This window comes from Miscanthus floridulus, chromosome 15 (assembly GCF_019320115.1).
Source record: "Miscanthus floridulus cultivar M001 chromosome 15, ASM1932011v1, whole genome shotgun sequence".
Classification (NCBI taxonomy): Eukaryota; Viridiplantae; Streptophyta; class Magnoliopsida; order Poales; family Poaceae; genus Miscanthus; species Miscanthus floridulus.
Genome location: NC_089594.1, coordinates 85873159 through 85900213, shown reverse-complemented (window position 1 = coordinate 85900213; position 27055 = coordinate 85873159). Strand labels below are relative to the sequence as shown.

At 43.7% G+C, this 27055-nt stretch overlaps 2 protein-coding genes across 2 annotated transcripts; both read right to left on the bottom strand.

Annotated features, from left to right (window-relative positions):
* Positions 1-3408: 3408 nt before the first annotated feature.
* On the bottom strand, positions 3409-4498 carry LOC136507842 (uncharacterized). Its single transcript, XM_066502445.1, has 3 exons — positions 4370-4498; positions 3754-4230; positions 3409-3649 (listed from the first exon to the last, which is right to left on the bottom strand). Exons 1-3 carry the CDS (start codon positions 4468-4470, stop codon positions 3409-3411), a joined length of 819 nt encoding a protein of 272 aa, XP_066358542.1. The 5' UTR covers positions 4471-4498.
* LOC136508627 (HIPL1 protein-like) lies at positions 4480-16644 on the bottom strand. Its single transcript, XM_066503352.1, has 6 exons — positions 16372-16644; positions 16104-16273; positions 10523-11317; positions 10210-10426; positions 4791-4969; positions 4480-4611 (listed from the first exon to the last, which is right to left on the bottom strand). The coding sequence occupies exons 1-6, from the start codon at positions 16457-16459 to the stop codon at positions 4525-4527; spliced, it is 1536 nt and encodes a 511-aa protein (XP_066359449.1). The 5' UTR covers positions 16460-16644; the 3' UTR covers positions 4480-4524.
* Positions 16645-27055: the final 10411 nt, after the last annotated feature.

Sequence of the window (27055 nt, the reverse complement as noted above, 5' to 3'; positions counted from 1 at the left end):
TATATACATATATATACAAATATGAATGTGCTAATAATAGAAAAGGAATGCAATTTTTAACTTGTCCATATATGCTACTTGTTGCTTGCCTAGCTCCCACCTTGTTATGATGAGTGGATATGTGATCATGTTGTGGTATTTTGTGAAACCTTGTTGATGTACTAAATACACACAAAACTAATGTTTTCTAGATGAATTGAAATAATTAACTTCTCTACCGGAGAAGAGATATGCACGTACTCGGTAAAATATTTCATTGTAAGCAACATCTTGTTACCCTTTATGTTGTTAAAACAATACTAGTATTCTATGATGTTAGGGCTGCATAAGTGCATCTTGATTTCCATATCATGGCATCATCATCTCTTGCATCATTTTATGCATTCTCTTTATTTATGCATCGCTTACATACATATAGGATTGGAAGAGGAACTTCCAGTCAAGTACGTGACCGTCGAGGAGGAGAACCCTCAGGAGTTGCCACCCGAAGACAAAGGACATACCTCTGACTCGCTTCCGGAGTGCCCGAACCACAGACCCTCCACTTTTCGCCGAGGCAAGCCCCGAACATTTCACTTTCCTATCTATCTCTGTTTTAAATTACACTTGAGTATGTTAAACTTTAGTTATGCATTAAGTTGCTAGGTGTTGATTGGTAACCGTTGCTGCATCTCGTACCTTGACCAGGAAAATTTATCACCCTTTCTAACTAGATATAGACCGCTCTATGCTTAGTTATGCTTAGACCGGTAGAAGCCGGGTGATTCCTGTCACCTGCGAGATATAGGTGGTCACTTGTCCAATTGAGAAACCATAGATTCATATGGAGATTAATAATTGGTGACCGGGCGGGATCCTCGGTTGTTGTTGTTGATGTCTCAGGCTCGACCTGTGTTTTGATTCCGTCTGTGTCAATTAAGGACCGCTTCGTTGTTGGACCTTGGTTGAGATTGAACATACCTTCACATAACGGCTGGATAACTCGTTTTGACTGTGAAACTAAATGGCTCGTTCGAGATGAGTCATTGGACTGTTAGCATTTCTAGGAGGGGAGCCTGAAGGAAGGGACTGGTCCAAGACCATGTTTGCTATGGGCTATGGGCAATTCATGTGAGGACGTAGGATCATGAGTTTTACGAAATGGTCCAAATTCACCACTGAATGGAGTGAACGGTGACTCACGCGAGTGTTGCTAACTTGTGGGAGTGTGTGATACGGGCTTTACATAGCTGGTGTAATCGATTCGAATCGCCACATCTTCCGGATAGTGAGAAACTTATACTCCAGCAGTCGTAGTAAATACTTGGCATATGATTTTAGCAATTGAATCATGATTGGTTACTATTCTCTATAAATGGGCACCATTCTTTATAATTGATTAATATTCTCTATAATTCAATTATATGGTGTAAGATAGTGCTGATGTAGTTCTAAATAGCTAAATCTTCAATCCTGCAGCTAAAATTTGAAAGTAAGGATTACTTTAGTAAGCTCTTTTGCAAAGTATTGCTATCCAACTCACACCACCATATCTAGCCTTACATATCCTTGGAGTCTTTTATTTTAACATTTGTCGTGTAAGTCTTGCTGAGTACAATTACTCAGGGTTTTATTCCCTTCGTTGCAGGTGACACTCTGTATGAAGGTTATTGTATCACTTGCTTTAGTCCCGCGATGGACACCGATGAATAAAGGCCATGTTCTTATACTTTTCTATCATGCTTTTGTTGGAGGTGGTTTGATAAATTGGCAATGTATTTAGACTTATGACAATAATGTAGTTTCAAAACTATGTTGCTTTCTTGTATCATATTTGAATTTGGTATTGTAATAAGTAATGTGAACTTGGTTTGTATCTTAAACTTCCGCTGTGAACTCTATGTATTATGATGCATGTTGTTTCCCTTAATCATGTACGAATTGGGCGGCTCTGTCACAGCGCCCACCCTTGACGTCGGCCAACAACGGCACCCTGGCCATAGCCACGCGGCTTGTCCATGGCTCTCATCCCTTGTCGAAAGTTGGCAGTGCCCGATGGTGGCAAAGGACACAAGCAAGGCAACGAAAGTCGGGGCATAGAGCAGCAGCATCTCGAGTCGGCTCAGCAGTAGGACCATGTCGTTACTGACATGCTAGAACTTAGAGTAGGCTAGGTTCTCGTCGTGGAACATCGACGGAAATGGCCAAGAAGGCCATCGCGATGGCGCACGCAGCCGAGGCCCCACCACAAAACCGCGACAAAAAGAGAAAAAAATGTCTGAATGGATTTGAAAATAGTTTAGGGCTCTCAATGAAAAATTGTTTACTAGCTTTTTATTAATTTTTAAAGTAATCATATCAAATAAAAATTATAAAATACATAATAATAAATCACACAAGTATTAGAAAATGAAACGGACTTTATATTTTCTATAAACAAGATCTACACGATATACGTGACAAAGATCATGAAGCGAGCTTTATATTTTCTATGTAATTATATTTCTAGATTTCTTAATATGTTCATCTAATCCGCAAACCATGTGTGTGGTCATATACATAGATAAAAATTTGTGACCCCCGTGCAACGCACATGCATCTATCTAGTTAAACCAAATAACACAAACTTCATCAGACATTGCAGCATTGTAGGGCTCCCACAGCTCATGCCACCACAGGTGCAGCCCGGCGTCGCAGATGAGAGCACGGCGGGCACGCCCACCCCTAGCGACATGACACCTATTGACGGTCATTATTGCAAACATAAACCGTCAATTTAACCTGCATTTATCCTTAATCTTAATCACCAAAATAGGTATAGGTATAGAGGTTTATACTAAGTATTTTCACGAGTTTTGGTAAATCTGTGAATGCAGGAGGATTTAATCAGAAAACAGGACAGAAGGACCCAATGTCATACACATCAAGTATATAAACCAATGTCAACAAATGTGCAAACACGAATATCTATGATCCTGGGGAGTGGACCCACCTGTCTGCAAAAGATGGGACCAAATGGTGCTAGAAGGGGCCGACCGGCACAACCGATAGGCCGGTCGGCCTATGAGAGGCCCATTCGACCTCTCCTTCGTACGTTGGTTTCCCACCGCCTTTAAGATATAATCTACACCGTTGCTTAAGGTCGGTTCGTATCGAGGGTCTAGATTTGACGTTGCTATGGACTCATAGGGCCACAAGACTCCTAGTTCCCCCTATAAAAGGACCCCCAGACCCCTTCTAGGGAGGCATCCATTGAGAGCCATCTCTCATTCAGATCAAGATACACCACAAGAGAGAAATCTCTACAAAGCTCTCAAGATGTAGAAGTAGAATAGTTAAGTTGAGAGTTAGGGAGAGTTGAGCTATGCTCAGGTTCTAGAGTAAAGAAAAATGTATATAGCATGTAATGAAATATCTTATTAAAGAGTCTTAGTCCCCCACCCTTTCATAGAAAAGCATGTAAGGCTTGCAACCAAGAACTTCATTAAGTGTGGCTTCTCTAATATGACCATCGCTTGCATAAAACCAAGATTTACTTTCACTGCTGTGCTGCTTTGGACCTTCCATCTTATTAGCTCTAACATATGAAATATAACGAGCTCTTCCTGCCGGGTCTCCTATGTGCTCTACAACTCCAACTAATTGATACAATGTGTTGCTCTCCATGCGTCTGAATCAATGATGATCAATGCCTCAGAAGAGGTTACAAAAATACAAAAAAAAGAACATGTAAATCATAACAATTAACTTGGAGATGGAGAAAGAAAATTGTACCTTTGTTTCATAAACCCTCGGATGTTAAACATTTCCTTAAAGCGCACATTCACTTCCAATTTCTTAGTCTCAGTAGAAGAGACAAATTCATAGGCATGTAAAGTGACAATCAAGACAGGTGGAGCCTTGACTACGAGAATTTTTTGCTCTGCTTTTCTTTTAGCCTTACAATGTGGGCATGACCAGTCTTCAGATAGCTCCCGTCTCTCTGTCGGGCAAGTATAGCTGCAGAGGCTGGGCCTCACAACTCGGTACACGCCTTTGCTCGCCAACACATAGATGTCCTTGTTGTTGTCCTCACCAAACGAGTATATGTAGCCAAGAGACGGGAGAGGGCTCCCAGCAGCGGTGTCGCAGGGTATTGGAGAGTCCTTGGAGCAGCTGAAGGGGATCAGAGTGGAGGTGTAGTTCCCACTGCTCTCAGGGGTCTCTGTGCCGGTCCACATGGCCGAAGCGTACAGGTCAGCATACAAATACCTGGAAACACATTAATGAGATACATACACCTCATGAGTTGAATTTCAAGAATTGGTCTGTACAAAAGGAGTTCCGGATGAAAGCAATGGACATATTGAGATAGCAGTATGTATTGAGCGAATGATGATGGTGATGATACCTTCCATACAAGCAGGGATCAGTGGACCCTCTATAGACATAACCTCCCATGATTGATGCCGACCCAATATTCTTATTGACATCGGAATGATTGTATCCCATGATTGGAGGAATGGCGTTTATGGAGCTGAGCGAGGTATTTCCTCCAGGTGCCCACTATGGATGATAAACAAGTGGACCCTCAAGCGCACGCCATCCATAGTTTCCGCCTTTGGAGATCAAATCTACTTCTTCGTATTCATCCTACACGGTTAACGTCGTCCAAACACAAATGAAGCTGTTTACATACATATTCAGTTCCACAACAATGACTAGAAAGCAATGAATCCCTGACTCCAAGTCACATAAGGCAAACTAATCAAGCAAGTCAACATTAGTAACTAGCAAATTAAACATGGATTACTGAGGCTCTTGAATGGTACCTGCCCAACATCTCCACAGTAGAAGTAGGAAGGCCTCTCAGAATCGAAGCTGCATCTCCACGGGTTTCTAAGACCCAATGCCCAAATTTCGGGTTCTAACTCGCTATCGTCAGAATACGGGTTGTCTTTAGGAATAGAGTAGTTGCCCCACAAACTTGTGTTACTAATTTCACTAGTTCCTGAATGAAAAGAAAAAAAAACAAAAATCAGATCATGTTGCGCTCATTCAGAAAAAAAAATTAATAGTCTATCTGACAACTATATGTTTGGCAGAGGAAACCAGCTAACCCATACTCAACTCATATAGACTAATTTGAATTGCAGACATCAATTTGATAAGTAACAAGTGCTTGCAAGATTCATAGCCGTGGCCCAACAATTAATTCAGCATAAAAATGATAGCTAACAATGCTGCCTGTACGAATGCCTGTTTCATTTTTGAAAGTTTCAGAAATCAGCTCCACTTGCCTTTCTTCATGGAGATTATTATAACAATGTGTTGGTCAATCTGGACAATGCGTAATGATATTATCTTCAGAGGTATTCCACATTCAGTCCAAAGATGCAAGATGGTCTTCAAGAAGGAATTTGCTCTGGTTATCGTTCGAGCAAAAGCAGCTTTTCACCCCAATATAGACTCATGGCTAGAAGCATTTGTGTAATTGCTTTGATTTTCTTCTTATCCTTCTTTGTTTCCTGAACTTCTTCTTAAGGACTGTCACTGTACTGTTTTTATTATTATTAATAAAATTCCAGTAGGGGGTTAAACCCCTCCTGTTTCATTAAAAAAAAGATCCCAGTCTCATCTAGTCATCTTCTGGCATCTTTGACTAACATGATAGCTAATAGTACTGCCCATGCGTCCAATAATTTGCTAACTTATTAGTAGCCACCGCGGGCCTAAAAGAGAGAAATCATTGGAATAGTCTAACTCGAAGGTTTTGTTTGGTGGTTAGGACCAGAGTTTAGTACTGATGTGTTCGTTTTGTTTGCTAGTGCTGAGGCCAAAGTCTTCATGTAAAGTAACTAAGATGAAAAGCAAGATCAATTTATGGAGATGAAAACACAGAAATTAAATGGACTACAGGAAAACAATAAAATATAGAAATTTAATTCGAGCAAAGCAACAAACAAATAACAAGGCATCCTCGATATGGGAGGACTCAGCCATGACGACGCGTTGCTGCGCTACTTCAGCTTGTACAAGGGACCACTTAATGACGACGCCGTGAAGGCAATGACGGCCTTGTGTGGCCTCGACGCTGAGGAGGCGCTGCCGCACGCCTAGATGACTGCTGTCGCAATGGGTTGCCTGTTGTAATAATGGTAGTAATCGTTTGCCACTGCGGAAGCTCTTCGAGCTCCACATCTTTTGTGTGCCGCTTGGGTTCGGCGACAGCCAGAGGCCTACAGTCGCCATCCCACCCCACTGCAACAAACCGTCCGCTGGTAGTTAGATGTAGCAAAAATTCAGCGACCAGGGAGCAAGTGCTCTGTATCGTCGTGCCGACAGCCAGCGGCTTTCAGTTGTATCGGCCACTACGAGTTGATGCTTTCGTAATCTGTGCGTGCTTATGCTGCTGTGGGCTTAACTCGATGCCGATTGCCTATACTGAACCAACAAATGGCGTCCGACTTGTCTACTTCCGAAGAATTATTTTACGTAGGGTACCATTAGTTGACATATGGCACAGTTGAATTGCCAGGTACTTAATTGGAACGTCAAGGGGCTAAATGATGGCGCCCGACAGGACTCGGTCAGTGAGCTCGTGAGAACCACCGGCGCCACCATTGTATGTTTACAAGAAACAAAGATGCAAGCTATGGAACGTAATGTGGTTCGCCGAACAGTCGGAGCGAAATTTGAAAACTCATATAGTGTGCTCCCGGCGGAACAAACACGTGGAGGCATCTTCCTGGCGGTCAACGAAGACTTCTTCAACCTTTCCGGCATTGCACTTACCGCGAACACTATAACCGCGCAAATCAACATGAGGGCAGATGGAAAAAGGTGGCAAATTACGGTGGTATATGGGCCGCAAGGGGAGGACGCCAAACTTCAATTCCTCCAAGAACTGAAAAACATTCCGCCGCCGGAGAATGATAGATGGCTCATCCTCGGAGATTACAACCTCATCTACCAGGCGGAAGATAAGAACAACGCCAATCTCAACCGACGTCTCATGGGGGCATTTAGAGCGACGATCGATCATTTGGGACTCAAAGAAATCAAGCTAAATGGCCGCCGATTTACCTGGAGCAATCAGCAGCAAAACCCCACGCTCACTAGAATCGACAGACTACTATGTACCCCCCAGTGGGAGCTGTCCTTCCCATCGTGTTTCTTGCACTCCCTTCCTTCGCTCATGTCGGACCATACACCGCTGCTACTCCAGGGACAACTTGACCACAATCATAGCACTTCCTTCCGCTTTGAAAATTACTGGACTAAGATGGACGGCTTCCAAGATCTTGTTCACGACATTTGGAATAGACCGGTCGCCACCGCTCTCCCGATCAAACGCTTACATATCAAAATGGCACGTGTGGCAAAAGGTATCAAGCGTTGGAAGAAAGAGAAGATAGGGGATACAAGGATGCAGCTCGCCATAGTGAAAGAAGTGCTACTACAATTAGAAGCAGCCCAAGAGCATAGGTTGCTCACTGCCATAGAACTTCAACTATGTCGCCGCCTCAAAGCCCGTAGCACTGGACTTGCGGCCATCGAAAAATCAAGAATCAGACAGAGATCAAGACTAACGTACATTCGCTGTGGGGATGCTAACACAAAGTTCTTCCACACTCGAGCAAACGCACGCCGGAGAAAGAATTACATACATTGTCTACATACGGATGGGGGGGTCGCGGTGGCTCATCAAGAGAAAGAAAAGGTCATTCGTGAGTATTTTAAAAATCACATTGGCGCCGCGACGCAGCGAGTTTCCACACTAAATTGGCAATCCCTTGGATACAACCAACACGATCTCTTCGATCTAGAGTTGCCTTTCTCCCAGGAAGAGATAAAATACAATATATATTCCATGCCTTCCGACAAAGCACCAGGACCGGATGGTTTCACGGGGGCCTTTTTCAAAGCGTGTTGGGAAATCATTAAGGATGATATAATGGCGGCACTGAACAGCCTATTCAACTTGAACGCCTAGGGCCTCGAATGGCTAAATTCGGCTTGCATCATCCTCCTACCCAAAAAGGCAGATGCAACAAGAGTTACTGATTTCAGACCCATCAGCCTCGTCCACAGCATTGCGAAGATCTTCTCTAAGGTGTTAGCAAACAGACTTGCCCCCCGACTCAACCAACTTGTCTCCAATTGCCAGAGCGCATTCATAAAAAAGAGAAGCATCCATGACAACTTCCTATACGTCCAGGGCGCGGTTCAAAGGTTGCACAAGCAAAAGATACCGGCTTTATTCATGAAACTAGACATCCACAAGGCTTTTGATACGGTTCATTGGGGGTACCTGCTCGAGATTCTGCAAGCCCTAGGCTTCGGACAACGATGGCGCGAATGGATCTCTATCCTCCTGCGTACATCCACTTCCACACCCTTGATTAATGGGCGACAGGGGACCCCTTTTAGCCATGCCAGAGGCGTCCGTCAAGGAGACCCGCTCTCACCCATGTTATTCATCCTTGCTATGGATCCGCTTCAACAGCTACTTGACCGGGCAACCGAACATGGGGTACTCACCCCCCTACCAATCGTGGCGGCAAAATGGAGAACCTCCATGTATGCGGATGATGCCGCCATTTTCATCAGCCCCACAAATGACGATGTTCAAGCCGTCAAAGCCATCCTGAACGCTTTTGGATCATTTTCAGGACTACATATCAATCTACAAAAGAGCTCGGTGCACCCAATCAGCTGTGCAGACGTTGACCTAGACCAAGCCCTCTCACCCTTCAACGATCATAGAGGGACCTTCCCTTGCAAGTACTTGGGCCTACAACTACACATCAGAGCACTACAAAAGATACACGTGCAACCTCTCATAGACCGTATCGGGCAGAGGTTACCCAAATGGAAAGGAAGATGGCTTAACAGAGCGGGACGTCTCACTCTAGTAACATCTGTCCTCTCCTCCATGCCAACCTACCACCTCACATTGTTTCCTCTAGCTGCATGGGCTAAGAAAAAGATTGACAAAATCAGAAGATCGTTCCTATGGAAGGGGGAGGAGAACGCCAATGGTGGACACTGCCTTGTTAACTGGCCAACTGTTACTAGGCCAAAAGATCTGGGTGGTTTAGGCGTCATCGACCTTGACAGATTTGGGAGAGCCCTCCGGTTACGATGGCTTTGGCAGGAATGGATGGACGACTACAAGCCTTGGAACGGCTCTGAGCTTCCATGCTCTGATGATGACCGTCTCCTCTTCAACTCCTCAATCATTATAACTTTGGGGGATGGTGCAAAGACTAGTTTTTGGCACCAAAATTGGCTCGATGGACACGCGCCGAGGTACTTAGCACCGAACTTGTTTTGCCTAGTTTCAAGGAAAAACTAAACGGTGAAACAAGAGCTCTGGAACAACAATTGGATACGCAAGCTACAGAGGAAAATCACCTCCGCTGTCCACATTGAGGAGTTTGTGTCCCTTTGGATACGAATACAAGATGTGCACTTGCAGCAAGGCGTCCAGGACACCATCACCTGGCGGTGGACCGGTGACGGGAAATACTCCACCCGCTCGGCCTACAGAATACAGTTCAGAGGCTCGCTTGTCTCATTCAGTACAGAGTTGATCTGGAGTGCGCATGTGGAGAACAAATGCAAGATTTTTGCCTGGATCTTAGTGCAAGATAAAATTCTAACGGCACAAAACCTACAGAGGAGAGGGTGGCCACACCATCAACAATGCGTGCTCTGCAATGGCCCTTTAGAGACCGGCCTCCACCTATGCTTATGTTGCCCCTTCGCTAAGGGGGTTTGGAATCATATCCTATCGTGGGAGAACTTCACTCAGATCCAGCATCAACCCCAGGTGCAACCCACCGATATCCGATCATGGTGGGAAGAGGTGACGACAAAAGTGCCAAGATCAGAACATAGGAGGCTGAACGGGGTACTAATCTACACCTTCTGGAACGTTTGGAAAGAAAGAAATAGGAGAATCTTCGACAACAAGATACAGACGGTGCTGCAGGTGGCCTCAAAGATAAAGGATGATATAGAGCAAAGGAAGAGAGCAATCGATTATGGGTAGCAGATGCCCCCTCGCCGGTGGGCCGGGTGTTTTACATGCTTGAGGGGGGGGGGGGGGGGTTTCTTTCCTATCCTCGACTAACCTAGTTTGTACATAAACTCTCTTTTCCCCACTTAATTAAAAGGCAGAGCTCCTGCTATTGCGTTAAAAAAAAACAAGTCAGCAAATGACATAAAGACTCGAAGACTTACTCGGTGTAATGTCAACGTCAAGCCTCATAATTTTGCCCAAAAGTGACTTCTTGTTCTGAGCGAAATTAAAAGGGTCGCCCTTTCCTCCACCATCGCCCGTCATGAGGTAGAGGTACCCATCGGTAGGACCAAAAAGTACCTGTCCTCCATGTTGAGATGTGTAAGGTAGCCCCATTGTGAAAATCCTTCTAACCTCAGACGGATCAGCAGAAGTTGCCTGACAAAGCATTTCAAGAAGAATGTGAGCACTGAACAGATGAAGTTCAGGGAACATCAAGACAGTGATTGGAAGAGTATGTTCAGAGGAGCAAACCTCAGAAACATTTGCTGAGGAGCCTTTGGCTGAATATTCTGATACAACAACTTGATACTGGCACGGTTGAGCACCATTCTCAGTACCAAGCTTCGAAGGATCGCAGCCCACATCAGAATTGCAGGAGCACCTTCCAGTGCAGCTGGGTGACTTTGTCCTATCACAGTTGTAAGAGGCAAAGAAGCGGCCATTGGTAGCAAAATTGGGATGGAATGCCATGCCCATGAGTCCAAACGCCGAATCAAAGTGCACCTGATCAGTCAGATCGACAAATGGGCTTGCTTCTTCGAATTGCAGAGTGCCCCCAGATCCTTGCTCAGGGACAGTGGCCAACCATATCTTCCCAGGTTGGCTGCCAAGGAAGATCCTATTGGAGCCATCCGGGTGAGGAGCCATGTTAAGGTAGGACCCATTATCGATCCTCTCAAGGCATATCCCTTTAGGGGAGGGTGAAGGTTTGGTGGCGTTAAATGAGACCGTGTCACCACTGAAGCATACAGACTGGTCATCAGGCGAACCGCCAAAGGAGCTGCAGAAGTCACTTTGGGACTGCCATGCATCGGTGAGCTTCGACGGTGAACTAGGAGGCGGTGCGGTGCCTTGCAGGGGAGGTTGGAAGGGGGAATTCGTGATGCTGACATCCTTGCAAGTATCCCAAACAAGTTTGCAGTAGTCCTGAGTAGTGGTTTCCTTGGACTGAGCAGAAGTTGCCGACGCCGTGGAGTTGCAGAGGAAAGGAATCGTCCGAATCTTTGGCCCGGCATTGAATAAGTCAGCAGAATATGGACTGCATTTCTGGAAGCAGAGTTGTTGAATTCAGTGTATTGTCATGTAAATAAACTTCCTTTTTTGAGTGAGACATCTAAATTGACATGTAAATTAAATTGCTTTTTCTGAGTGAGACATAGATCTCAGTCAGTTCAGAGGGTATTGGTAACCAAATTCAGTCACTTGGAATGATGTTATACTACTACTTAGATAGAATACGCAGAGTACTGTCAAATATGGTTTCTTTTATTATTGTTTGGTCTGAATTTGTAGAAATATTTAGACTGGACATTAATTTTACAGCAATCATTGTGACGCTAGCGAACGTTTTTTGTGAAGTGCATCTAGCATTTTTCTGCATGTTTTTTTTTTACAATGATGCAGGACTCTGTTGATTGTGACTAGTTGAGTATCAGGAAAAGCAAAAGTTTCAATCTTCCTGTACATAAGAACAGTGCAGGTGAAGATAACAGTAAGACTCGCAGCAGAATGGAGCAAATTAGCAAATCCATCTGCACCGAAACCCTGCCCGGCTGACCCCCAAAGCATCAAACCCAGGCAAGCAAATCGTCGAGCAGGTGAGGAGCCGTTTTATATATATATAAAATAAAAGAGCAAAGTTTGCGATTTTTTTAACACTTTTTGTAAACTAATTTTAAATCTAGCACTGTTTTATTTTATTTTTTAAAACTAACACTTTTGCTTGTGCCTATTTCCCTGGCGCGGCGAAATGCCTGTGCCGCGCCATGCATGGTGGCATAGCGAGAGGGATGACGTGGCGACGACCGGAGCGTTGACCGGTGACGTGGCAGGGTCTGCCGCGCCACCGATCTTGGCACGGCGCCGCCGCGCCATCCCTCACGGCGCGACAGTCTCAGGTAAATATCGCCTGCGAGCCGCCCTCCCTCTGTCTGCCTTAACGCGGTGGACGACTTCCGCGCCGTGCCCTCCCACCACTCCCAAGTGCTGTCGGCGTCCGGCCCTCCGTTGCTGCCTTCCTCCCTCCCTTCCCTTTCATTCCTTGGCCGCCTTCCTCCCTCCTCGGCCTCGTTCAAGGTAATGAGGCACTTTTTATTTTTGTTTGAATGGTGGATTGAAATATTATGAATGAGAGTTAATGTTAGGAGGAAAAATTATGTTTGGGAACTATGGGCTATGATTTGGAGGAAGATATTAGTTTGATTTTGTCAATGTTAAGTTTAATTATTTAGTTTGAAGTATGTTTACTATGTATATTTTTGTTGCCATAAGTGTTGGTTATATTTTTTGAGTTGCAATGCAAATTATTATATTTTATATTAATTTGCGTTGTTTTGATTAATGTTTAATTTAAACCATTTTATTAGATGAAAGACATGTTTCGGGAGCAGTTATGGCGAAAACAGAGTTGTCCTAGAGAATTGTACCCTGACGAGTCTAGCAAAGATGTCCCCGTCCCTCCTGACCTCCCTGTCCCTAACTGTGACTGTGGTCGTCCGGCCGACGTGTTTCAATCGAGACATCGGACACAGCGGCTCGTTGCTTCTACACATGCAGTCGTTTTAACGTAAGTAATTGTTTTCGTATGTTTTTTTTTCTTCATTTGTATTACTAGGTTACTAATATTTTATTAGAATTTTGTTGTGTAGGCCCATGAGAGATGCCTTTTCTTTCAGTGGATCGACGGTGTAGACAAATTTGACTATAGGTACCTCTTTTTCGACGATTGGTAGAGAGGGCGACATCCACGAGAGCACTTCGAGTGGTGGGTTCCACCTCCCCCTAACCCCCTCCAATGACGGCTAAGGAGAAGCACTTAGCCACAGTTAGATGACTTGAGGAACCCCCTCTATGCGATTGTGGAGATCGAGCTGTGATAAACCCAAAGAATACATTGAAGTTTGTGTGTCCAAACAAGCATGAAGTAAGTGCAAAGTGTGTGTGTTGAAATATTAAGCTATATATGTTCATGTACTAATGTCACCTTATTTAGGTGTTTTCAATGGCGAAGTGTCGTTTCAAGGAGTGGTTGTATGGTCCTAAGAACCAATGGTCGGAAGAACCGCCAAAGGCTAAGAAAAAGAAGAAAGAAATGGTAATTTACAAAGCACCTCCTGTCATGTGCGAATATGGTGTTAAATCCAACTATGGCCTAGTCCCTTAAGAGCTTGGAATAGGCTATTATTGTGGCCATATGGTTGACTATGACGAGATTGGTTATTGGTGTTGAAAACCTGAAATTGTATTTTCTAGATTTTTTGAAGAATTATGATATAATTTTTTGTTTGAACAGAGCACTAGGAAATGCAAGTGGGAATCTTATGATGCTCAAGATAAATTCTTGGATGACTTGAAGGGGATGCAAGTAATTGTACTAAAGAGGGGATATGGACATGACTATGTTGACCACTTTGTTAAACTGCGAAAGAAGAACATGCGTGAGTTTACTAGAAAGAGCGGTATTCGTAACCCGATCGATGTTAGGCTTGATAAATGGGGTCGGAGAGACGGAGGACATTAGAGGAGGATAGGGCAAGGAAGGCTGCAATGGAGGAGGAAACCGTACAAATGCAGGTCTTGAACGACCATGTTGCTGCATTGTGTGCAAGTGAGTCATTGAAAACCTTCTTACTTTCGTTGCCTGCTTATAAATGTACTATAATCGCATTGGTAACTTATTGTATTTTATACATGAAGGGATTGGATGCAGCGAGGACCATGCCGCAGAGGTGGCCCGTGCAAGTTATGTGAAAAACAAGTTACATGAGCACAGAACCCGAGCCGATCACAGCGTTCTATGTCCGATTGTGTTGGACAATGAGGGGGACGAGGATGAGGATGCCATTGTCAGGTTGAGCGATCTCATTGTTCTAGCAGAGGCGGGCTTACTGGTGGAGAATGATGAGGATGACACTAGCAGACTGAGCGAGCTCATCGCTCTAGCAGAGGTGGGTTTGAAGGCTGAAGAGGATGAGGAAGCATTCTTCTCTCAAGCCACAGAGGTCATAGATGAAGCAGAGGCCGCTTACTACAGGCGACAGGCAGATCAGGGCAATACGGGTGAGCCTAGCCACATGGACGAGAAGGAAGAGAACATGTTCTTGTCTCAGGCCGCAGATGAAGCGGAGGCCGCTTACTACATGCGAAAGGCAGATCAAGACAATGCAGGTGACCCTAGCCACAGCATCAGGGTTGTGGTAGAGGATTGGTACTTGGACGATGAGTTGCCCTGAGCTGCTTCCCCTTTGACCCCCAATTCTTGCTCATTGCCTCCAACACCGTCAATGGACGGCCCATCCAGGACACCCTGCATCCTGTAGCAATTCTCCACCACCACCTCAGCCATGGGCACATTGGAACCTTGGAGCTCCCTAGTGTAGCGGGACCAGTGAACAGGGTCGCGTAAGGGCATGAGGACATAGTATGCCCTAGTCTTCCCAGTATCAAACCCCCCCCTTCAGTGTGAAATCACCGTCAAACTTTGCATTCAAACGGACACAAAGGTCATTGAAGCTAGGAGCTTCATCAAACTATTCCAATTCTTCTTCCATATCCTTAAACATACCATCTTCTCTCCTAACACTTTCTTCGTAAAAAACTCTAACACAAAAATCCATCTACAAAAGCATTTCAAGAAACTTCATCAAGTCATCGAAATCGTCGTACGTAATGTCCATAGTAATATTAATACCTATTCTAATTATAACTATACTAACTAATCTAATATTAACATCTATACAAGGCTAACTACAACAACTAATTATACTAAATATAATATATAACTAGACTCACTAACTGTACTAACTAAACTAACTAACTTTACTATCTATACTAACTTACCATATTGCCTATACTAACTAAACTATGTAACTTTACTAACTATACTAACTATATTTTACTAATTATACCAACTTTATTTATTTTACTAACTTACTATGTTAATAATGTCGATTCAATCAACAAATACACTAGGGGAATACCTCGCGACAGCGGCGCTCGTCCTCGCGGCAGCAGCGTGTGCTCGTCCTCGTGGCGGCGGCGTACTAGACTGGGCCGGGAGGCGCGGGCGCTAGCCTCGGCGGCGGCGGCGAGTGGACACAGGATAGAGAGAAGGGCGTGCGGCAGTAGGGAGCAGTGTACAGCACGGCAGTGAGGGCGGCGGCGGTAGTCGCGGGCGCTGCAGTGAGGGTGGCGCGCGCGGCAGTGAGGGCGGTTGCGGGTGCGGCGGGCGTCCGTGGCGCGGCAGGCAGCCGCCGTGCGTGGCCGGAGGGCGCGGCGGGCGGCCGGATTGGGTGGCGCGCGGGCGTGGCGAAAGTGGCGCGCGGGCGTGCGTGGTGCGGCCGGCGCGGCGGGCAGGCAGGCGGCCAGGCGCGGCGGGCGCGGCAGGTAGGCAGGCAGGCGCGGGTGGGCGCGGCGGCTGCGTGCGGGCAGGTGTGCGGGCTCGGGCGTGCGTGCGGTGGGCAAGGCGTGGTGCGGCGGGACTGGGCCGCGGGCCTTTAGCCGGCTCAGCCGCGCCCTGGGCGGTGGCGCGTCACTGCCGCGCTATGATGCGTGGCGCATCACCGCCGCGCCAAGATCGATGGCGCGGCTGTCACGTCACCGGTCAGCGCCCCGGTCGTCGCCACGTCATCCCTCTCGCCGCGCCACCATGCATGGCGCGGCACAGGCGTTTTGCCGCGCCAGGAAAATAGGCGCGGGCAAAAGTGTTAGCTTTGGAGAAAAAAATAAAATAATACTAGATTTAAAATTAGTTTAGAAAAAGTGTTAAAAAAAATCAAGTTTGCATAGGCCAGGTGATGGCACATGGGATATGGTAGTGGTGGATGATGCTTACAGCGCAGAGGATTGACTTAACGACGGCGGCACAGGCAGCGTCGGCGATGGCCATGGCGTCGAACTGCTTGCTGAGCGCGGCATCGGCGGTGGCGTCGCAGCAGCTGCTGTTCCCGCTGCCGCTGGGGGAGGCGCAAAACTTGAGCGTGGCGTTGAGCAGCACCGGCGCCCCTGGAGGGAGAAGGAGCAGCAGCAACAAGTTAGTTGAGCATGCAGCACGCCAGCGCCGGTCGCCGGTCGGCAAAGTGAAGGGAAGGGAACTGACTGACTTGCGTCGGTGCATAGCGGAAAGGCGAGAGAGGCAGGGAGGAGGAGGAAGCTGAGGCTCAGCAGTAGCCGCCGCCGCCGCATCTTCATCTGTGGAGCCTGCTCTGCTGGATCGCCGACGAAAATGGAGCTAGGCTGAAATCTTGTCGATCTACTAGTTAGTACGCAGTGCAGTGAAGCAGAGTGAAGATGACAGGCTCCAGCGTACAACAAGAAAAGGTTTGCATTGGGCGGAGAGGAGAGAGTGGGATTGGATAGACACGAGACGAGACCACAGAGAGGAGAGGGAGTCGTACTGCTACTGCCTCTGCCTGCCAGCGTAGAAGAAGAAGGAGGTCGACGGAGACGGAGAGAGTGTTGGGCCACGTTTAGTTTCACCAAAATCAAACTTTGGCACTATGTAAAAAGAAGATTTTCTGTCATATTAAACTTGTGGTACATACATGGAGTAGTAAATGTTGACGAAATAAAAAACTAATTATATAATTTGATTGTACTTTGCGAGACGAACATTTTAAGTCTAATTAGTCAATGACTGAATAATTATTATCAAATACAAACGAAATACTACAGTGCGCTATCTGCCGTGAATCGGGCGGCGCCGACTTCGGCGAACTAAACGGGGCCTTGGTGTTTGGGTGGGTTGGTGGCAACGCAGAACAGCCGCAACTGCCAGTGCCAGTCTGCCAGAGGTAGGAGATGGTTGGGAAGCAGTGGAGCGCTACTAAAATACTAGTAAAATCTCCCGTATCTTCTTCACGTGCACGTGTAATAGTATAGGACCTCATTTTATTTAGACGGTGGTCCGATCCAGTAACTAAAATTTAGGAATTTAGGAGGGGTGTCGGGAACATGTTGTATGAGGTGTTCGGATACTAATAAAAAATAAATTATATAATCCGTCAGTACTCAACGAGATGATTTTTTAAGCCTAATTAATCCGTCATTAGCATTTGTTACTGTAGCACCACGTTGTCAAATTATGAACTAATTAGGCTTAAAATATTCGTCTCGTAAATTAGTCGCAAATAATGCAATTAATTTCGTAATTAGTCTATATTTAATACTCTATGCATGTGTCCAAACATTCGATGAGACAACTAAAATTTAAGAGGAGCAACCAAACACCACCTAGTCTTATGCTTACCTTCAAAATACTAAGCCGACATATTTTGAAATTGACGAAGTTATCACTGACACCACACCATCTCCTTGTGGATAAACATATTATCCATAACTAAAAAAAATAGCACCATTAAAAAAATAGCACCGCCTTAAACCATGGCCACTCGTACAGGCATCGTGCGCCGTCCAAATGAGACAAATTTTCTAAAAAAAATTTATTATGACAGCGAAGGCACGCCGTGCCATTGACAAAATGGCATATAAGATGAGCGACCTAGCCGGGCTGCAAACTCAAGGGGTTAAACTCAGCAGAGTGCTCGATTTCATTGCACCGTTTTCAAAAGTGAGGTGTAGGTATTAAAATGAAATAAAATCCATATCGCACACACAGTTTTATATATAGACCCTGGTATTTAAATGTCAGCGCCACGCATGAGGTGGTGTTGTCTCAAAAAGTTGTGACAGTTAAGGCTAGCCAGTCCGCGCCATTGACAAAAACGTAAACGAAAGGCATAGAAGGTGACCCCTGCAGGGCTGCAAAAAAAAAAAGGGGGTGGGGGGGGGGGGGGGGGGGGGGGGGGGGGGAATTGGGGGTTCAACCCAAATAGTGCAGGCAACATGTGATGTGATTGATTGTGTAAAAAAAAAAACAGGTGATTGATGCTCATTAATTATAAATTATTTGGTAGTGGTTCTGGTGGTTGGCCAGATTCCAAGTCGACATTTTCCTATGTTCAGTTCAGGGGACATTTGATTGATGATCCAAATGCGGCATGGTTTTACTTTTACACACTCATTTTTAGTTTGTTGTGGTACTTTGCTTCATACACCTCTATATCTATTAGGGGGCGCGGGGCGATAAAAGGTCGTCTAATTTTTCCTTCATTATTATTAATAATGTCTTGGTTCACTTTTTTTGCCACCATTTCAAATGTATATATGGCACACCTATCTACTACCTCCATTTTTCTTTATAAGGTCCATCGATATGACTTGGGTTTCCAAAATTACATTTTGACCATTTATGTATTTCATATTGTATTATGTTTATAAATTTATTATGATAGTTGGATAACACATTTAATCACAAATCTAACCATATAAAGTATGTATTATAATAGTTCAGATATATAGTGCGTCCGAAAGAAGCTGGCCATTTGAGTTCTCGAGTATCTGATTTGGCATAACTGCTACTAGTATTTATAGCTACTTATTATTTTAGTTCTCATTTTTTCCACTCCATCCTCTTCTAAAATTGTTGTAGCTCCTCCTGTTGTTCCCCTAAAAGAAAAGATATGGTAGCTTTATGGTTGAATCCTAAGCCCTAAAACCCTAAACCCTCAACCATTTGGATATGTGTCCATGCATGCATGTATGTATATAAAATCTTATGTTTCTAGTATGTTTAACAAAGAAAACGGTTACAGAGGGGCACTAGCTATTGCACACATGAAGAGCTCGCTTAATTATATTATTGTGGTACTTCTCTCTAGATAAAGGTCTTCGTAGAAAACCGTACCATCATTAAGATGGCATCAGCACCTTTGAAGCTAGGGATTGACCCATAGTCTAGGGTTCTCCGTCATTGTAGTCTAGGGTGCTCATTGAGGTTGAGCTCCTGCGGTTCTCTTGTTTTTAAATATGCACCAGAGGACCACTCTGTGTGTGATCATGGAATAAAGTGACATGACACATGAACAAAAGTTTCCCCAGCTCCTCTGTTTTCCTTGCAAACAACTGAATATGTAGTAGTATTTACCAAGACCCGGCCTACAGCAAACTTAGGCTAACACTCATATATTCTATATGGAGTAACAAACATCAGATCCCTAACTGACTGGCAGTCTTATTGTGATCTCTTCCTTTTGAACATGATGACTGACTCAGCAGCAGGATCCTATCTTACCAACACACCCAAAACACACACACACTGCGGCTGGCCATAGAATAACTTATTCTGTGGTCACTTTGAGTTACGATAATTACCATGCTAATTTACGAGATTACAGTAACTCCTTACTAAGTGATTTACTATAAAATTATCGTAAATATCACCGTGAATTGTAGTAACACGAGTATCGTAAATATATATTCATGTTATCGTAAATTGGTACAAATATTATCGTAAATCAAGGTGGCTATAGAATAAGTTATTCTATGGTCAGCTGCAGAATAGCCTTACCCTATATATATATATATATATATATATATATATATATATATATATATATATATATATATATATATATATATATATATATATATATATGTTACTTCATATGTTTATGTGATAGCTCAAGTGCTTGATGTTTGATCACCTAAGTAACTTAGATCAACATAGGATCATAAATGAGTTAGGGTTTGTGTTTATCATTTAGTCAAAATATGCTTCAAAGTGTTTAAATTAGGTTTTAAGCCCTTTTCATGATGCTGTTTTGACCAAAATGTAATTATAATTTTTGTACCTTTTCTGAGGTTTGACCCTAAATAAAAGTTGAAGTACTGGTTGTGTACTACAAACTTTGTTTAAGGATCAAGGATCAGATACACTTCTAACATGTTCAAACTGTAGCCACAAATCTCAATCTAGTGCTGTTTTGAATCTCTGGAAGAAATTCTGAGATTAGCAGTTAACAAGTTCAATGTTTGGGAATTTATCCAATCAATTTTTATAAATAAAATTTGTACAACTTTGCTTCTATGAATTGGTGTGATGTTTGCACTTTGATATTGAGCTATTGATTGGATTGTTTGATCAAAGTTTAGCTATTAAATAAATTGCCAAATTAGCAAATCAATTCATTTGTAGCCTTGTTAACTGATTGAAGTTTTTCAGTTTCAAGGTTAGATTTTCAAAAATTAATATCTTTCAAACTATCAAGAATTAGACTTTCAACCTTTAAGCAATGTTCGAGAACTCTCTAAGCTCTGCAATGTTTAGTAAGGGAGTTTTAGCTTTGGACTTTTGGATAGAGAGATAGAGAAAGGGAAAGTAGCTCGGTCAGGCTGCTACAGTGCCGTGCCGATCAGCAGCCTATCTGCTTACCGGCGACTGTCGTCGACGGTGTCCTTCTCGTCAGTTCGCCGTTTAAGCCACGCCATCACCGTGAACAGAGCCGAACCTTGCTGGCAGCCCTGGAGAAGCCTCGCCGCGCCATTCAATGCCCAGTGCCGGCCAACTCCTTCTTCTCTTCCTTTTTCTCTCACCGCCGGCCATTCATCGCTGTAGGCAGCAATTGGCCATCACTGCTCGCTCTCCATTCAATTGCTTGCACCCATAGATTCGCCACACTTCACTCTTCCACCCCCTCCTAGCTTTGCCGTCCAATTTTGAAGGTAAAGCTCTCGGGCCACGCAGCCGCCATGGGCGCCATGGCCGCCGAGCTCGTGCTCGCCGTGGCCATCGCGTTCCAGTATTTCTCCTCTACCCCTATCTCTTGTTTTAGCTTTTATATAGGTCGTGTTTGCTTAAATCTAAATCGGTTGATTGTTTTAAGCTTTTCTCTCGCCGGAACGGCAAGCACCGTCGCCGTGCTCTGAGTGCCGCACCGCCCCGCACGTGGCCGCGCCCTGCTGCAGCCTCCCTAGATCAATTACCGAGACCTAGAGCATCGCACGGTCACTCTAAATCTTATGCGCGCGTGTGCCGGCCGCTTCTTCACCGGAGCCGGCAGGCACGTCGCCAAGCCGCGCCGCCGTGCCGCCATAGCCGTCGCCGCCATGGTTAGGGACTGTTATAGGTTCAACCAGTTACCTTGATCGATGCGGGAGGTTGATAGGAGCACAATGGTGCCAACCTCTTCGCCGGAGATCTCGCCACCGGCGAGATTTGGCCGGTCAAAGCCGCCCATGTCCCTGTGCCTGTGACAGGTGGGACCGGTTGACCTTGGGTCCCGGCTGTCAGCCACTCCAGGTTTATGGACTGGGTGCACCTAGCTTCGGTTAGGTTGTGAATAGTTTGTTTTGTCTTTTTCTTTTTCCAGATTTTGATTCAAACTTCAAAAATTCATAACTTGAGCTAGGAAAATCCAAAATTGATGAATCAAATTTTGTTAGCTTTGTTTTTCTGTACTCTACATATTAGAGTCATAAAATGTTATGTTTGGCAACTTTTTATACACTGTTTTATTTACCTAATTAAATGATCATTTAACTTTACAAAAAATGATATCTAGAGTTCTATTTATCCAAAAATTGTGAAACCAAGTTTGTTAACTTTGTTCTATTATTCTCTAGTTAAGAAAAATATAAAACCTACTGTTTGCCCAATTTTCATATGTAGTATTATTTTCATAGTAAATTTGTATGTTTAATTTATATTCTTTGTATCTTATGATGTATATATCCAAATGATATGAAAATTTTATAGTATATTGATTACAACAGGTATGCACTGCTGTATTTCCAGAATACCAGATTTGTGCAGCAGCTGGTCTTTTCCTTTTATACCTCGTTGTTATATACATATATACAAAGATGAATGTGCTAATAATAGAAAAGGAATGCAATTTTTAACTTGTCCATATATGCTACTTGTTGCTTGCCTAGCTCCCACCTTGTTATGATGAGTGGATATGTGATCATGTTGTGGTATTTTGTGAAACCTTGTTGATGTACTAAATACACACAAAACTAATGTTTTCTAGATGAATTGAAATAATTAACTTCTCTACCGGAGAAGAGATATGCACGTACTTGGTAAAATATTTCATTGTAAGCAACATCTTGTTACCCTTTATGTTGTTAAAACAATACTAGTATTCTATGATGTTAGGGCTGCATAAGTGCATCTTGATTTCCATATCATGGCATCATCATCTCTTGCATCATTTTATGCATTCTCTTTATTTATGCATGGCTTACATACATATAGGATTGGAAGAGGAACTTCCAGTCAAGTACGTGACCGTCTTGGAGGAGAACCCTCAGGAGTTGCCACCCGAAGACAAAGGACATACCTCTGACTCACTTCCGGAGTGCCCGAACCACGAACCCTCCACTTTTCGCCGAGGCAAGCCCCGAACATTTCACTTTCCTATCTATCTCTGTTTTAAATTACACTTGAGTAATGTTAAACTTTAGTTATGCATTAAGTTGCTAGGTGTTGATTGGTAACCGTTGCTGCATCTCGTACCTTGACCAGAAAAATTTATCACCCTTTCTAACTAGATATAGACCGCTCTATGCTTAGTTATGCTTAGACCGGTAGAAGCCGGGTGATTCCTGTCACCTGCGAGATATAGGTGGTCACTTGTCCAATTGAGAAACCATAGATTCATATGGAGATTAATAATTGGTGACCGGGCGGGATCCTTGGTTGTTGTTGTTGATGTCTCAGGCTTGACCTGTGTTTTGATTCCGTCTGTGTCAATTAAGGACCGCTTCGTTGTTGGACCTTGGTTGAGATTGAACATACCTTCACATAACGGCCGGATAACTCGTTCTGACTGTGAAACTAAATGGCTCGTTCGAGATGAGTCATTGGACTGTTATCATTTCTAGGAGGGGAGCCTGAAGGAAGGGGACTGGTCCAAGACCATGTTTGCTATGGGCTACGGGCAATTCATGTGAGGACGTAGGATCATGAGTTTTACGAAATGGTCCAAATTCACCACTGAATGGAGTGAACGGTGACTCACGCGAGTGTTGCTAACTTGTGGGAGTGTGTGATACGGGCTTTACACAGCTGGTGTAATCGATTCGAATCGCCACCTCTTCCGGATAGTGAGAAACTTATACTCCAGCAGTCGTAGTAAATACTTGGCATATGATTTTAGCAATTGAATCATGATTGGTTACTATTCTCTATAAATGGGCACCATTCTTTATAATTGATTAATATTCTCTATAATTCAATTATATGGTGTAAGATAGTGCTGATGTAGTTCTAAATAGCTAAATCTTCAATCCTGCAGCTAAAATTTGAAAGTAAGGATTACTTTAGTAAGCTCTTTTGCAAAGTATTGCTATCCAACTCACACCACCATATCTAGCCTTACATATCCTTGGAGTCTTTTATTTTAACATTTGTCGTGTAAGTCTTGCTGAGTACAATTACTCAGGGTTTTATTCCCTTCGTTGCAGGTGACACTCTGTATGAAGGTTATTGTATCACTTGCTTTAGTCCCGCGATGGACACCGATGAATAAAGGCCGTGTTCTTATACTTTTCTATCATGCTTTTGTTGGAGGTGGTTTGATAAATTGGCAATGTATTTAGACTTATGACAATAATGTAGTTTCAAAACTATGTTGCTTTCTTGTATCATATTTGAATTTGGTATTGTAATAAGTAATGTGAACTTGGTTTGTATCTTAAACTTCCGCTGTGAACTCTATGTATTATGATGCATGTTGTTTCCCTTAATCATGTATGAATTGGGCGGCTCTGTCACAGCGCCCACCCTTGACGTCGGCCAACAACGGCACCCTAGCCATAGCCGCGCGGCTTGTCCATGGCTCTCATCCCTTGTCGAAAGTTGGCAGCGCCCGATGGTGGCAAAGGACACAAGCAAGGCAACGAAAGTCGGGGCATAGAGCAGCAGCATCTCGAGTCGGCTCAGCAGCAGGACCATGTCATTAATGACATGCTAGAACTTAGAGTAGGCTAGGTTCTCGTCGTGGAACATCGACGGAAATGGCCAAGAAGGCCATCGCGATGGCACACGCAGCCGAGGCCCCACCACAAAACCGCGACAAAAAGAGAAAAAAATGTCTGAATGGATTTGAAAATAGTTTAGGGCTCTCAATGAAAAATTGTTTACTAGCTTTTTATTAACTTTTAAAGTAATCATATCAAATAAAAATTATAAAATACATAATAATAAATCACACAAGTATTAGAAAATGAAACGGACTTTATATTTTCTACAAACAAGATCTACACGATATACGTGACAAAGATCATGAAGCGAGCTTTATATTTTCTATGTAATTATATTTCTAGATTTCTTAATATGTTCATCTAATCCGCAAACCATGTGTGTGGTCATATACATAGATAAAAATTTGTGACCCCCGTGCAACGCACATGCATCTATCTAGTTAAACCAAATAACACAAACTTCATCAGACATTGCAGCATTGTAGGGCTCCCACAGCTCATGCCACCACAGGTGCAGCCCGGCGTCGCAGATGAGAGCACGGCGGGCACGCCCACCCCTAGCGACATGACACCTATTGACGGTCATTATTGCAAACATAAACCGTCAATTTAACCTGCATTTATCCTTAATCTTAATCACCAAAATAGGTATAGGTATAGAGGTTTATACTAAGTATTTCCACGAGTTTGGTGAATCTGTGAATGCAGGAGGATTTAATCAGAAAACAGGACAGAAGGACCCAATGTCATACACATCAAGTATATAAACCAATGTCAACAAATGTGCAAACACGAATATCTATGATCCTGGGGAGTGGACCCACCTGTCTGCAAAAGATGGGACCAAATGGTGCTAGAAGGGGCCGATCGGCACAACCGATAGGCCAGTCGGCCTATGAGAGGCCCATTCGACCTCTCCTTCGTACGTTGGTTTCCCACCGCCTTTAAGATATAATCTACACCGTTGCTTATGGTCGGTTCGTATCGAGGGTCCAGATTTGACGTTGCTATGGACTCATAGGGCCACAAGACTCCTAGTTCCCCCTATAAAAGGACCCCCAGACCCCTTCTAGGGAGGCATCCATTGAGAGCCATCTCTCATTCAGATCAAGATACACCACAAGAGAGAAATCTCTACAAAGCTCTCAAGATGTAGAAGTACAATAGTTAAGTTGAGAGTTAGGGAGAGTTGAGCTATGCTCAGGTTCTAGAGTAAAGAAAAATGTATATAGCATGTAATGAAATATCTTATTAAAGAGTCTTAGTCCCCCACCCTTTCATAGAAAAGCATGTAAGGCTTGAAACCAAGAACTTCATTAAGTGTGGCTTCTCTAATATGACCATCGCTTGCATAAAACCAAGATTTACTTTCACTGCTGTGCTGCTTTGGACCTTCCATCTTATTAGCTCTAACATATGAAATATAATGAGCTCTTCCTGCCGAGTCTCCTATGTGCTCTACAACTCCAACTAATTGATACAATGTGTTGCTCTCCATGCATCTGAATCAATGATGATCAATGCCTCAGAAGAGGTTACAAAAATACAAAAAAGAACATGTAAATCATAACAATTAACTTGGAGATGGAGAAGGAAAATTGTACCTTTGTTTCATAAACCCTCGGATGTTAAACATTTCCTTAAAGCGCACATTCACTTCCAATTTCTTAGTCTCAGTAGAAGAGACAAATTCATAGGCATGTAAAGTGACAATCAAGACAGGTGGAGCCTTGACTACGAGAATTTTTTGCTCTGCTTTTCTTTTAGCCTTATAATGTGGGCATGGCCAGTCTTCAGATAGCTCCACTTTCTTAGTATATGAAGCCCACAACTCCTCAATGGATACTTCAACTCTTCGAATGGGGAGTGACATGTCAAGAAATTTTTCTTCAGGTGTAGACTTATGAGAGCATTGAGTGCTGGATATGGTATTAGATACACTGCCCCGAAATAGAGAATTGACAATGGTATCCATTGGCTTCTGTGCTTGAGCTTCCTCCTCCATATTTAATTGATCAAGAAAAACAATAAGAAACTCATTGCTATCTTCCTCTCTTCTGGGCTCTAATTGAGGACATAGTTCGAAGATACTTGTCAAAAGGTTTTTTGGCTCAAGTAGAACTTGTGCATCGTATAAAGCATTTTTCTGGATAAAAAGCTTCTTCAAAGAAGAAATAAGGGGCCCTGTGGGGACATTCGGTCCTAGCATAGAGCGAAGGGGATCAAGTGACAGCAGACATTGGAGCGCTGCCTTAAAGAAACATGAATTACCAAGAAATTCTCCTATGTGTGTTACTATTCATAACTCTTATTATTATCAACACTTACCCTCATTTTAGTTTAGTTGGTATACTAGTTAATAGATACATGATGGTGAACTATCAACGTTTTTAACCATTGTTTCCCTATGGATTAATATGATACCTTGGAATACTCCCGGGTGAAAACTACAACAGTATCCGTGCGCTTGCGGATTTATCTGTGTGCGTTTAAAAATACGAACAAGTTTTATGGCGCCATTGCCGGGAAAACAATTGGCTTAAAGATTTTGATATTGATCTTGATGTCTACTAATCTAGTTATCACTAGCTTTTGTGGGATTACCCCTGTTCTGTTGAATTGTGAAAAAGGTAGGCCAACAGACATTGTTTCGACCTTCTGGCGAGTTTTCACAAAGAAGAAAAGAAGATAAACATTGAAGAACCCAGGGTGCCTAAACATTCATGATCCATCAACATTGGAACCCTGCACCATGTGTAGATTGGAGAAAAGGTCGTCGTCACAAGTATTCAAATCACATCCCATGTGACGAACAAAGACGTTGCATTACTCACAAATTCCATTGTGAGTCATGGTGAGTTTGATCAAGAAAGGTGAGATAGTCTTACTCATGGACTTTAAATTTGATGAGTAATTATCTTTTTAATTTTTGCATTCCATTGCATGTTTATTCGAATA

Excerpts from the sequence above, each read along its gene's own strand:
- LOC136507842 (XM_066502445.1), bottom strand. The coding sequence starts at position 4,470 with ATGGGATACAATCATTCCGATGTCAATAAGAATATTGGGTCGGCATCA. Across the intron at positions 4,231-4,369 it reads GATCCCTGCTTGTATGGAAG|GTATTTGTATGCTGACCTGT; the intron begins GTATCATCACCA and ends ATGTGTTTCCAG. Across the intron at positions 3,650-3,753 it reads CGAGGGTTTATGAAACAAAG|ACGCATGGAGAGCAACACAT; the intron begins GTACAATTTTCT and ends TCATTGATTCAG.
- LOC136508627 (XM_066503352.1), bottom strand. The coding sequence starts at position 16,459 with ATGAAGATGCGGCGGCGGCGGCTACTGCTGAGCCTCAGCTTCCTCCTC. Across the intron at positions 16,274-16,371 it reads TCCGCTATGCACCGACGCAA|GGGCGCCGGTGCTGCTCAAC; the intron begins GTCAGTCAGTTC and ends TTCTCCCTCCAG. Across the intron at positions 11,318-16,103 it reads TTAAGTCAATCCTCTGCGCT|AAATGCAGTCCATATTCTGC; the intron begins GTAAGCATCATC and ends CTCTGCTTCCAG.